Source organism: Anas acuta, chromosome 7 (assembly GCF_963932015.1).
Source record: "Anas acuta chromosome 7, bAnaAcu1.1, whole genome shotgun sequence".
NCBI lineage: Eukaryota > Metazoa > Chordata > Aves > Anseriformes > Anatidae > Anas > Anas acuta.
Window position 1 is genome coordinate 4,166,642 of NC_088985.1, and position 12,937 is coordinate 4,179,578.

General features: G+C 47.0%; 1 protein-coding gene across 8 annotated transcripts in view; it reads left to right on the plus strand.

Annotated features, from left to right (window-relative positions):
• MICU1 (mitochondrial calcium uptake 1) overlaps window positions 1-12,937 on the plus strand; it is a 79,366-nt gene that overhangs the window by 37,878 nt on the left and 28,551 nt on the right. For 4 of the 8 annotated variants that reach the window (XM_068688408.1, XM_068688410.1, XM_068688407.1 and 1 more), the window contains 2 exons: window positions 11,517-11,582; window positions 12,804-12,918. In XM_068688408.1, the coding sequence (XP_068544509.1) occupies window positions 11,517-11,582; window positions 12,804-12,918 (181 nt within the window). Of the gene's footprint in view, window positions 1-7,524; window positions 10,066-11,516; window positions 11,583-11,862; window positions 12,690-12,803; window positions 12,919-12,937 lie in introns of those variants that run through there. The other 4 variants (XM_068688411.1, XM_068688413.1, XM_068688416.1 and 1 more) reach the window with 3 other exon arrangements.

A 12,937-nucleotide genomic window follows, 5' to 3' on the forward strand; every position in this document is an offset into this window, starting at 1 on the left:
GTTTCGTGTCTCAGCGCTGAGGGCTTGACTCACGACCCCATTGGGGTGATGGACGCAGTTACTGCAGAGAACCCCACTCGGTGGTGAGCATCTCTGAAGGGTGGAGCCCTTTGCCGTGGTAGCCTTACACACTAACCGTCCTCCTCTCTGGCCTGTAGGCAAGTGAAATTGTTTTATACAACTTGGAGGTGTCAGAGCTGCGCTTGGACATCCCCACGCTCTGATATGGGGAGCCTGGAAGTGAGGCAGCAGGCTTAGGGTACTGCAGCAGACTTCGTTTTCTTCTCCCAGGACCTATTTTTCCATGGTCTAATAACAGCCTGGAAGCAGCCTGCTCTGTGGGAAGCAAAGAATAGAGGTTCTTGTTTGGCTGGCTGGCTGCTTACAGCTGCCTTGGGACTGGCTGAGTGCCTCTGGCTGTTAGGGTCGTGGTGACGTCCAGGTGAGACAGGAATGTGAGGAGAGCTTTAAAAAAAAATTGGCCTTGGCTCTCCCTTGGTAAAGGAAGAAGCTGACAGTAGATGGATGTGTCTGATAGCATCTTCTCCTCGCTTTATTGCTTGCTTTGGGTTTCAGCTTAAAACAAACAGCCTCTGCTCAGTCAAGCACCACCTGGGGTGCTGTCAGACTGACCCTCCTCATCCAAGTTTGGTCGCGTAGTGGCACCTGAGGGATAAAATCCTTTTGCATCTCTTCCTCCTTGCCTGTTTCCACCTGCTTATTCCTCCTGGGAGGCAAATCCTCCTTGCTCTGCCTGGAGATGACTTCCCCAGCTGCAGCTCTGCCTTGGTGGAGATGCCGTTCTGGCAGAGATGCTGAGCTCGAGCAGAAGGCTGGGAGGTCTGCTGCTCCCTTAGGCATCCTTACAGATGTCCCGTGGAGGCAATGGGACCTGTGGCCCAGGCATGCACTCAGAAAGTAAAAGGCTTGTGCACTGGAAATTTCCTCTGCCTTTTTCAGGTGAAAAGATTGAGCTTTCAGACAGACGCTGTGCTGCTAAAAAGTACTGGGAATATGCAATCGGAACAAGTGAGTGGCTGCTGTGCAGTGAGTGGGACTGGTCTTGCCAAAGGATTTTCAGGGATGTGCCTCTTCTGTAATTGTGAGGGGCTCCTGAAGCATCTCACTGTGCATGGGACTGAAGGGTATGCTGAAACTACAAAACCTCTCTCTTTTTTTTTTTTTTTTCCTCTCTTCCTGCTCCTTTTTAGTGATAATTCAGAGAGTGGCTGGAGAGGGAGGTAAATGTTACTGCCTTATTAACGGGAGCTGGGCTCCTGTAATCTGAGCCTGGATGGTGTTCCTCTGCTCATTATGAGACCGAAAACCCGAGAGACGTTCATCCAGTGAATCCAGAAAATCCGTGGTCAGATCTGTTTGCCTACATGAACTCAGTTTTCTTTGAAATGCTGAGTGCTCAGGGAGGCAGCGCTGTCTCTGGCTCCGGTTTTGTTTGCTTGTTTCACCCCCAGGCAGGCAAGCCTCAGGAAACTAGAAGAGAAGAGGTATCGATCACTGTTCATTCAGTAGGAGGGAGAAATAGATCAGTTTGTCAACATTTCAGAGCGTTCATATTAAGCCTGAACACCGTTTAAGTACCTTCCCGTGATAGTTTTCATGAAAAGGCTGACGTGAGACCAGGCAAAATCTAACTTGCAGCCTCGGATGCCGTGAAGTTAAGGTGCTCAGACTGCAGCTGTTCATCTGCTCCATTTTTAAACTGCTGCTTCTTCTTGCAGGCTGGCTGCGGAAAGCAAATAATTTCCTGAACCCACCAGCCAAGCACTGTGCTGCAGCACTTGTCCCTACTGTTGTGCCATCTTGAAAGGTGTCCCTCTTGTTCAGAGCAAAGTCCTGCTCAGTTCCAGATGTGCTGCTCTCCCCGTTGTGTCACGTTCATCCGGGCTTCAGAGCAAGCAGTTTGGAGAGTGACCTGGAGGTTTTCTTCCTGCATCAGGCTTTAAGATCGATGTGTTGTTCTGTGCCACCACGAATTGCTTGCATCCTTGCTTAGCAAGCTGATAGTGATAAACAAGCTCTCACGTTACTAAAGGGAAGTAAGTCTCGTAGCACCCATCGTGTGGCATAAGCTTTGCTGGTGTTACACACATTGCAATATGGGTTTTGTTAAAAAAATGTCCTTTTTCATGCACTGTTCACTCTGTTCTCTTGGCTTATGCATTAATGATTGACAAGCTTCATCTTCTGAAGTGATGCTGTTGGCAGTGTTTGTCTGAAGGGAGCTGCACGTCCACCTTGTTCAGAGCAAAGCCATGCCCTGTCTGTCACCTGTGCAGACGGAGGAGCCGCTGCTTGCTGCGGTCCCCATCCTGCTGAGCCACAGGAGGGAGCTTTCAGCAGCACAGCCTGAGCTAAAGGGGTGAGTGGAGGCAGAAAATGGATGTGGTGGAGGCACAGCAGAGAAAAAAACCTGCCTGGCTTATTAGTTTCAGTACTGAGTAAACTTGACTTGCCCTTTTCGTTCTCCTGTTGGGAAAATGTTTTGCTGCTGCTTAATATGAACAAAAGCCCCTGAGTTACCAGCAACAGCCTGCATTCATGCAACCACTGCTGCAGGAAGCAATAGAGGCTTTCACTGCCCTCTAATTAAGCTTATGAATTAAATATTTCCTGCCAGCAGTTGGATTTACATCCCTAGGTGTTTTGGGATGCCCTGGAGTACCACCCAGCAATAACAAAATGAAGGGAAGGGCAAATACTTGAGCTTCTGTGCCTAATCCTTGCAGAAATTTTCCCTCCCTGGTGAGCAAGAATTCAGGCCCTACTGGAGGTGGTAGGGTTGCCAGTAGCCTGCAGACATCCATTGCAGTCCTCACCACTTCACACAAGGGAAGGTGGTCAGTTTGAAGCATGTCTGGATGTTCTGGCTGCTCACTTACATCGTAAGTTTGTGTTGTGCTTTATGTTGGCTATTTGTTCAAAGTACAGCTGGTTCCATGTTGATTTTCCTTAATGTTCTCATAGAGCTTGAAGTGTAAGGAGAGGAGAATCAGGTAAGGGCCACTGAAACATCTGAAACTCGGTTCCACCATGAGGAGCCTCTCTGATCATGGCTCAGTCTGTTATGCAGGTGGGCAGGCTTGTGTAAGGGGCTAGGGCGAGGTGTAGCTTAACCAAGGTCCTGTAAGTGCAGGTGTGGGTCCAGGGAGGGGAGTTGCCCTGCAAGGGAACCTTTTAGGGCTGCTGGGAATTAATACAAGAGGAAGATTTCATGCCAGGTGATTTAAAGAGCATCTCAGGTGCCAGGAAGAATCCCCCCAGAAAGGACTGGAGGAAGATAGATCGTCCTTACTACAGGTTCTTCTGATGGATTGAAGGATCTCGCTGCTAATTTTGAAAACGTAGAATAAAAAAGGGCCTTTATTCATTAGCTAGAATTTCTGGGCTCCCTTGCTTTGTGTATGATCTAAGGCTGGGGCATGGGACCTGGCAGAGTGGCGTGAGCTGCTGTAGACCCAGGCTTGCCATGAGACAAGCTCCAAATCCTGCTTTCATTCAGGAGCCTGACGCTGGATGAGAGCTCTGAGTTACTGTGCTGTTCAAGTGCCTCTGAAACCTGCCTTCAGAAGAAACCTGCCTTCAGAAGGATGCAGCGTAACGTGCATGTGCAGTTGACTTCCTGAGCTCATTAGCTGAGCGAGATCCTCAGTACTTCTCCTTAGATGCAAGAAGCAGTGGAGGAGTTGTGTAAACTCAACTGTACGAGCTCCTGCCACTCTCATGCATAAGAGCGACTGAAATAAGCAGCTGGAACTGGTCACACCAGGGACTCTGGTCTGGTTTATGCCTTGGAGACACCTCGAGGCATTCGCCTATCCTGCTCTGTCGTCCATGCAAAGCGTCAGTGCCTAATGTCAGATTTCCTGCTTTTACATTTCTTTACCTTCTGGCCTTACCTAGAGCCAGTCATGTTTACATAACAAGCAGGGACGTGTTACATAGGTAATAACCTCACTCTTCTGAACCTAAGTTCTCCACCGTGCCCCAAAGCGTTGTGACTAGCTGGTGGCAGATCACTCCTTCCCATCACTTAGCAAAAGCAAGCAGAGACGCTGATCTTGTGAAAGACGTGCTGAGGTGCTTCTCCTCCACCTCGCTGACCCCACTGCCCATGTGTGTGGGTTTCTTTGCTCTTTAGCTTTCTTCTCCCAGCCAAATGTGTCCCTCAGCTGCTTTGCTTGGCAGCTTTGATTTTACTTTTCTGATCCTCACTGCCACTTACTGCGTGCGGTTCACCAGGACCTGTGTGGACACTAACCGGCAGGTTCTTCTCTTGTTTTTTGAAAAAAATATATATATAATCAAAGAGAATACTTAGTTATATTTACCATGGGTAAATGCACAGCACACAAACATCCCTGTAGACATGTGTGTTGCTTTACCTCCACATACAGAACACTTCATCCTTTCCCATCTCCTCTACTGAACAGTTGTGGCCTGTTTGTATGGATGGAGCTGTTATAAATGGCTCAGTCTTCAAAACAGCACCCCAGTTACATCCAGTAGCTGATTTTTATGCTCCTAGACTAATACATATTCATTACTACTTCTAAAAAAAAAATAGATTATTATAATTAGCTTCCGGGGTCCAGTCCCTCCTACTGGAGCATGTGCATCAGTCTCCGGTGGTCCCTCTGGGGGTCTTTCATGCTGAAGGCTCGTGGTCTTCCTCTCCAAGTTTCTTTCTTGTCCTTCCCCTTTGTACTCCTTGGCAGCATGTCAAAAGCTTACACAGCGTCCCCTGCAAGTTTTGTCTCCTAGCCGTCCTTCAGCTTCTTTTTTCTCCTCCTTAATCTCCTGGCCACCTGGACGGGTATCAGGAGCTTGCACGGTGTCCCATTCAGAAGCCAGAACAGCCACTGGTTGTTAGCAGTTGTAACTGTTAGGAATAAGAGTTCGGAATAACAAAAGCAAATAGGCTCATAGATTTGAGGAATATTTCTGAAGATTTGATAATTTGACTCTAATGAGGGGGAGATTGGGACACTGGGAGGAAAGGGAAGAAACCACATCTGTGGAAGAATTCAATTGCCAGTGCAGGACCCAGACAGACAGAACTGCTCTCTAGTGACACGAATTCCTTTGCAAGGTACAAGAACTCTATACATTAACCTTTCTGTTTTTCTTTGACTTGTGGTTATACAAGGGTATGTAAGACAGAAGGTCACATTCATCGTACCATGCGGCCCTAGCACTGTTCCGTACTGACACGAATCAGATGAACATATGTAACAGAGCTCTACTTATTTTTGCCTTGCACCACTAATTCTCTTGCTCGTTTTCACAGGGTTCGTTGGGCAGATCCTGCTAACATGCTCTGGTTGCTGACTGTGCTCTTCTACCCTGGTTTCTAGGTGTCCAGCGGGGTTTCTTCCAGATACTAATCCGTGATACTTGTGTCTTATTTCTAATGATGGCTTTGGTGTAACCAAGCGTTCCCTCGTTTTCTTCCCTTCTCTAACCCTCTCCCCTTTCACCAGGATTTCTGGCAGGTACAAAGCAGACAGCATGTGCTTTAATTACTTTGTGCTTCAGACCTCATGATACGCACTTTTCGTGTAAAAGGGACAGTGTATGCTGACCCCTTTTCCCTGCTCCTTTACGAAATAATCCTGAAGGCATTCTCAATACGCGGCCGAAAGGATTTATGGCCAGTACTCCAGGCTGGGTTGCTCAGAACACAGTCCTCAGGGTAACTTCTAGTACTAATGGAAGCATCTTTGAGCAGTGCTCCAAGGTGTAGCTCCCCGTCCTCCTGTTTCCTTCCTGCCTTTTGAAGCCTCTGACTTGTTTCCAGTTTTATTAACAGCAGAGGGCTGGCTGCGTTGGAAAATGATGGTTTTTTGCTCGAAGCTGTGGAGTTGTTTTTATTTTGTGGGAAAGGAGAGGCATTGCCCTGGCCAAAGCTCGTAAAAAGCTTGAGGGAGATGTCAGGTACTTGGAATACGTGTGAGTTTGAGGAAGGTGATTTTTGCGAACTTGCCCGAGGTTTTCAAAGGTACAGAACTATGTAGGGTGAACTGCATTCAGAAATAGTTGCTCAGGAAGATATTTAGATGCTAGAGTTCATAAAAGGGCTTCTGGGAAGAGGAACTAGGAAGCAGAGAGACGATCTTTTAGTGTTAGTAAGTAAAAAGGGAAATACGTAGGGGAAATGCCCTAAATACGTAGTTTTTGCTAACTTTCCCTCTGGCTTTCATTGATTTCACAACATCAGAGGGCAAACTGGAAGCATTCTGTGCAGAACTGTTTCCCCGTGTGCTTTCACACCGGATTTGTTTGTGGCAAAGGACATTTCTGAGTGTACTGCAGCCTGAGATGCATCCTGATATTCCATCTGGGGACCTGAACAGCAATTTAAATTCAAGGGTGTTGGAGGTCAGCTCATTTCAGAAGCATGGTTTGGGACACCGGGGACCTCATTTTAATCCTCCCCCAGCAAATTTCCATGGCAAATGCTGCCGTGGTCCTACAGGCACCTTGTGTCTGGGCTGGAGCACGGCTTCATTTCCCGAGCATCGCCTGCCCTTTGTACTTAACGGGGAAAAAAAGAGTGTGGTGGTGTAATAAAAATACTCCCGGGCTGCAGCAGTGTGGGGAAACTGCTATTGTGTAAGCAACCCGAGCGCTGCTCCTCCTCGGCTTGGGTTATTTGACTTAGAGAGAGGAACTTTGAAAACACAGCTCCATTTTGGGCAGAATGGAGGCGAGGGCTGAGCCAGCTGTAGGAACGCAGCACAGCCTGTTCCTGGAGAGATCGTCTCGCTCCTAATTAGCTCAGCGAGGAGGCCGGGAGGGCGAGCGGCAGGAGTAGGAGAGCTTCATCTCCTGGGGGTTTTGGTAGAAAATCTATGGGCTGCAGAAGTTTGTCTTCAGCACTGAGGGTTTTTTTTTCTTTTTCTGTGTGAAAAACAATCCAAGCTTGCAGATGAGACCTCCTTTAAGCTCCTATTTGTGAGAGATTTTGGGCAACCTGAATAAATTGCAAACATGTGGTCAACAGAGATCAAATATGACTCTGAAGGAGCTATTGCTAAGCAGCCGTTATGGCCAAAAATGACCTTAAATAAGACTCCAGTGGTTTGTTTGAAGCAGCAGAAAGCGAGTCCTGGATGCCCAACCCGAATTCCCGAGGGAGCCCACCTCGTTACCCTGCCGAGGACTGCGGCACCGCAGCGGAGGGGAGCAGCAGTGTAGACTGTCCCTTTTCAGAGGCATTCCCTTCTGCTTTCCCAGCAGGGGTTCCTCCTGTGCATGACTGGTTTTGCTGCCTGTGAAGGGTCTGGGAAGTCTGTGTCTCTTTCCTTGGTTGTTCCGAATGCTGGCCTTGCGTTTCAGGTGCCCTGGGGTTGGAAGGTGGTGAGCAGTCACAGCCTTGCTGGAAGGAGCGGATGCAAATGTCTCTTTCCAGTCCCAGGAGACCACCCCTAGGAATCATTGCTGCCTAATTTCTGATTCTGTGTGTGTCCAAATTCAAATTTGGAGGGAAAGATATATGCAGAACAACTTCATCCATGCCCCGCTGTGTATACAGATAAACAAATCACCCCAGAAGGAGATGGTTTTTAAAGCTCTTTATTAAAATGCACTCGTGAGAGGTCCTGAGCTGCAGTATTTATCAGCTGTGGGCACGTTATAAGCATCTTCCTGTGCTCTAACACCCACCTCCATTTGCCATGCAGACTCTGTTTGCATTTGCCTGTGTTAATATGTAGACTTCATAATAAATTACCTCGAGCTGCTCCTAATGCAAGCTTCTCCGCTGCCAAAGGAGGTTTGGGTTGGTTTCCTGGGCTGTAATGACTTCCATCACAACCCTCAGTTTGAAAATGTTTATTTCTTCAGCAATACAAAAGTGATATAAAATCCCAGGAGGGGTGTAAAATGACATTTCCCATCCCTGTTATAAAGTTAGCTTTAAAGAAAGGAAATGAAACCCCATTCTAAACCCCCTTATTCTCTCCCAAATCCCTTTTCGTCCCTGTTTCGTAGCACAGAGGGACCTGCCCTGCCTGTTTCTCCCCATAGGGCTGAACGGCTCCATATTTTAATCTGCCTCTGAAGGCTTTTTTAGGGTTAGTTATTCGTAGGGGAGCTGTCTGCTGTGTTAAGCACCAAGTGTCGAGCTGTACACCAGCACCAGGCACTAATAGTGCGTAATCACCACGTGCACTGCTCCGTGTTCTGTGCACAAGCAGTAAGGGGTGTTCCCCCCCCCAGAAAATTCCCTAGCTCATCAGTATTGGCTGTGTTAAGCTGGAGGATTTAAGCAGTGAGTTTAAAATGCAGCCAGTGTTTATAGGGGAAATAAAAGCAGGCGGGAGATCTGCGAGATCTCAGGGGGTTGCTCTCTGTAAAATCCATCTCAGACAAACACTGCTCTAGATTACCAGCTCCCCGTGCTTCGTAGAGATACTTCATTTTTAGAGATGCGTATCCCCAAACTGCAATGATAGGGAAGGTCATGTTCACCTTATAAAGCCAGCAAACTCAGAACAAGCAAAGAAATTTTGAGCAAACACACAATACAGATTTTATACAACCCCTACTGCGGGGTGACAAAAAAAGACCATTTCTTTTCACACTGAGCACTGCATTTTGACTTTTTCCTCTGCCTATTGCTACCCATAAAAGAAATGAATGAGGAGATGTCTTTAAAGAGTTTGTATAATTGAGGGTGGTCAGTTGGGACTGAAAGAGAACTGCTTTGCAGCAAGCTGGCTTCACCGTTCCAAATATTCCTGGTTTTACATCAGGCAGTACTGGTAACCTTCAGGTTTATTTCAAAAAAAGGGAACAAACGCAGTATGATGACGCTTGTGAATAGGAGGTTATTATGGCTCACCCCAAATTCCTCACTTACTTACAAAATCTTGCATGCACTTAGATTTTTTTCCCTGTTGTTTGGGAAGGCATCGGTCACTGGTAAGTGTTCACACAAGGCGAGAAATTCCTAAATTCACAAAGGTGGGAGCGAAACACAGCCACGTAACGAGAATAAATGTGCCACGTGCATGGTTTTTTCCTCCAGATCGAAGCACAAACTGTCAACGTTAAGTGGCTCACCAAGAATATGCTCTTCCCAAAGAGGCCAAGCAAGTGCTGCTCGTTAAGGAGCTTTGGAAATGGATCTGCGAGGGTTTTGCTGATGGGGCTTTTCTGGCTGCACCTTAGGAGTGCAGAGCAAGCACTGGCACTGCACTCGGTGACCATCTCTGCCTTTGCATTTGCAAAACTACATCTTTTTTGGATTTGCTTAATTAAACATTAACCAGATTGGGCGTGTGCTTTGGTGCTTTAACCACAGGATATCCCAAGCGATGGCACGTCTGCGGTGCTTGCCCTGTGCAGCAGTATCAGCGCAGGGCTCCATCCCACCCCAACATGTTTCACTCTTCATTCAGCCCTGGAAAAGCCGTTTTTTAACCCGAAGTAGAGGTCATGGTTAGCAAGCAAAGGAATGAACAAATGTTTGTGTTTTTTTCCCCCAAAAATGGTTTGTACCTGGAAGCTTTGGTTCAGCTCGTGTATGTTTGCCCGTGCCTGGGAGCTGTATCGTGTATTTGGCTTGAGGGATGCTCCAGTAACTCGTTGGTTTTGGGGCAGAATATGTGAAGTTTGTGTCATATCTTTGGGTGCTTTGCCTGCTTGTGATCTCCATTCATAACCACAAGCCTGGGGGACTGTCTGCGTATGGCTTGCAACTTCATTTTCTGCAGCACAGGGATCGGGGGGAGGCTGTTGGCTGTTACTGGATGCCACTGAAATGTATGTTTAACCCACATGGCTTAAAATACTGGGGGAAAAATATCATTTTTTTTCATTAGAGGCACTTGTCTTGGAGCTGCTGATTGCTGGGCTTGGGTCTGGATTGGGAAGGGCAAAACCAAGCTTTGTATTTCAAAAAACAGCGACTTTTTTTTTTTAACCTGTTGTTGGTGTTTGGTGGTATCGTAAGATAATTTGCCTGAGTATAATGAGTTGTTCCACCAAGACTGGCAGCTTCTCACTGAACTTAGAGCCGTGCTCGTGCTGAAATCAATGGTATATTTGATTTTCTTTTCCTTTTTTTTTGTACCTGTTAATCTGGATGCTTGCTTGTGTGCTCGTTTAATACAAATTCACTGCCTGGTTACAGAAGACATCATAACTGTTACCCCTTCCTGGGCCTTGCTCACCTGTGGATGCTGAGTCGCGGGCGAGTTTTGGGCAATGCTGAATGATTTTAATCAATATGCTGGTTGTGGGAATGGGTTTAACAGAAAAAAGAAAAAAAAAAGAAACTTAAATTGAAGATGTTTGACTTGTCGCTGAGCACTTTGAAGATTAGATACAGATCACATTTCTTGCCCTTTTGTATCTGAAAGCTGAGATGGATAATTGAACGCGTAATTCATGAAGGTAACTCATCTCCAGAAGAGGACGGGAAGCTTTTTTTCCAGTTCCCTGCTGCCACTCATGCCCCTTTTGGTGGAGGGCTGGCGTTCAGCGCTGCGGTGGCAGCAGGGCTATGGCCTGACAGCAGCCAGGCTGTGTGCACTGCTCCGTATCTTCCCTACAAATCTCCCCAAATGCCCGTCACAGATCCTCCTCTATTCCCAGCTAGTGTTAAACTGTGAGCCGGGCCGGGGCATCCAAACCCTCGTTGTAATTCTGTGCTGGACTCCTGCTCGGAGCAGCGGCTGGGCTGTGGCAGCTGATGACAGGGGATAACAGCTCGTCCCAAATCTACCTGTCAGTGAGTGAAGGATGGTGTTTAAATTATTTTTCTGTAGGGATTTTAAGAGAATTCAGGAGAATATGGTCTAAAACGTAGGGAGGAAAAAGGCTGGTGCCAGCTTTTGGTGGCACTCGCCCTCCCCGGGTTCCTGGCAAGTAAGGGCTTGAAATTTGGTTTGCTTTGCCCAAAGAAAAACGCAAACGAAGAAATGCTTCTCTCTCCCGTCTGTCTAAACCTTTGTATTGCAGAGAGCAGCTAATTTAATATCCGTTTTATTGTTAGTCTCTGGATGTGGGTTTTAGGCTTCTGGAGGCTGGTGGGAGCTGCTTGCTGGGTGTGAATTTTAAGTGCAGAAACAAGACCTGTGAAAATTAATAAACCAACCTCTGCAGCATCTTCCCGGGCTCCTAGAACAGATGAAGCAGGAGGATGCCAGCAGCTAGTAGATCCTTCCCTTAGCCAGCTGGTGCTGCCTTGTCCTCAGCTACGTGCCAGCCTGAAGCCAGTTTTGCCTAGGATCAGCCTTGATGGGAAGGGGAAGCAAAAGCCTTTTAGTAAATGATACTTCAGCCCGGTATCCCGCGAGCATAAATCAGTTGTTTTGCATGAAATGAGTGCCATTAGTGTTGTCTGCTGTTAGCGATCCGCCTCTTACTCAATTCCTGACACTGGTAAAGGAAGAGCTGCTGTGAAGAGTTGTACAGGGTCTGTAGAGCTGAACATTTTTCCTGAAAACCTGTATTTTTGTCTCTCTTTCTTGCGGTTTCCGAGCCAGATACGGGTTAAGTTTTCATCTAAATTATTAGCTGAGCTCCTCCCCAGTCTGCAGCCCCACGAAATGGTGAGTGCTCTCCCAAACTGAGCCGGACGAGAGACGTCAGCTGCAGGCGGGGGGCCTCACCCCGAGAGGCTCCGTGCTAACTCTTGCTGGGACGTGGCCCTAGGCTTCTTAGCAGCCTCTGGTCAAAGCAACCACCTGGTTGCTTCAGGACCTTCCTGCTCTTGGCAAGTCTAACTGTTCGACTTGATGTTGTGTTTTGCCTGCTTGTTTTACTGTTGGTTAACCAGTTTTCTTTCCTTTGTCTTGTATATGATGGGATCTCCGCTAGACAGAGGTAATGGTGGGGGACAGTTGTGTAGCTGGACCCTCGTGTGGTGCTGTTTGTTGGTGGTTTTTCCTCGAGCCGTTCCTAAATTCAGCCTGCTTTGACCGTGCTTCTGTGCCTGCATGATCTGGTTCCTATGAAATAACCTCATCCACGCCTGTTCTCTATATTTATTTGGTTTTCCTCTGTGTGTGTGTGTGTGTGTGTGTGCCTCCTCCTGCCTTGTTCTTAAAATGGGTCACCAGTGTGGAATTCAGCTCCTAACAGTTTCATGGATCCTTTTCAGTCTTTGAAGCTTCAGCGGATCAAAGAGACTTGGACTTGTAGCTTAGCAAGGGAGGTGAGGTGATCAAACACATGCGATTTTTTCTATTAAACTTCAAGGCATTGGAAGTGAAGTGGGAGCAAGAGAGGAAGTTTAGGTATGGTTTTGGTCCTGGTCCTCCTTAGTGAGCTTGCGAAGCACACTCCTGAGTTGGATCCTTCTCATCACTACGTATATCCAGTAACTTTAATCGTACTTTATACTCATGTGAAAAAATTCCTTCTTGACTACTCCCGAAAAGTGCAACTAAAGCTAAAATGCTATTAGTGAAATCTAATCGTTTCCTTTTTGGCTCCTATATTATAAAAACATGACTTTTATAGCTCTATATTCTCTCAGATCCAGACAACATGAAGCCAAATTGACTTAGTTTATCTGTATTTCAGCTAAATTTAGCCAATTGTTGTGCAATTCCTCATCCCTGATTTGAGATAGGGAAGCACTGACCTTTGCAGGCTGTTTCTGACAGATTTGAAGGCTGGAAAAGGTCCACTGAATATCAATGGGGACAGTAGGGGTGTGTGTATGTGGAATGGCTTGGTGGTGAGGATACGAAGAAAGCCTTCAGATTGTGTGTTTAATTGATTGCTTTATTTTCTCCCTTTGGGGTTCGGCTTGGACGAACAAACAGAAGTTGTCCCAGGAGCGAGAGAAGTTTGCTGATGAAGACAGCATCTTTTATGCACTCGGAGAATGCGGGCTCATTTCTTTTTCTGACTACATTTTCCTCACGACAGTCCTGTCCAGTAAGTAGCTTTTCTCTCT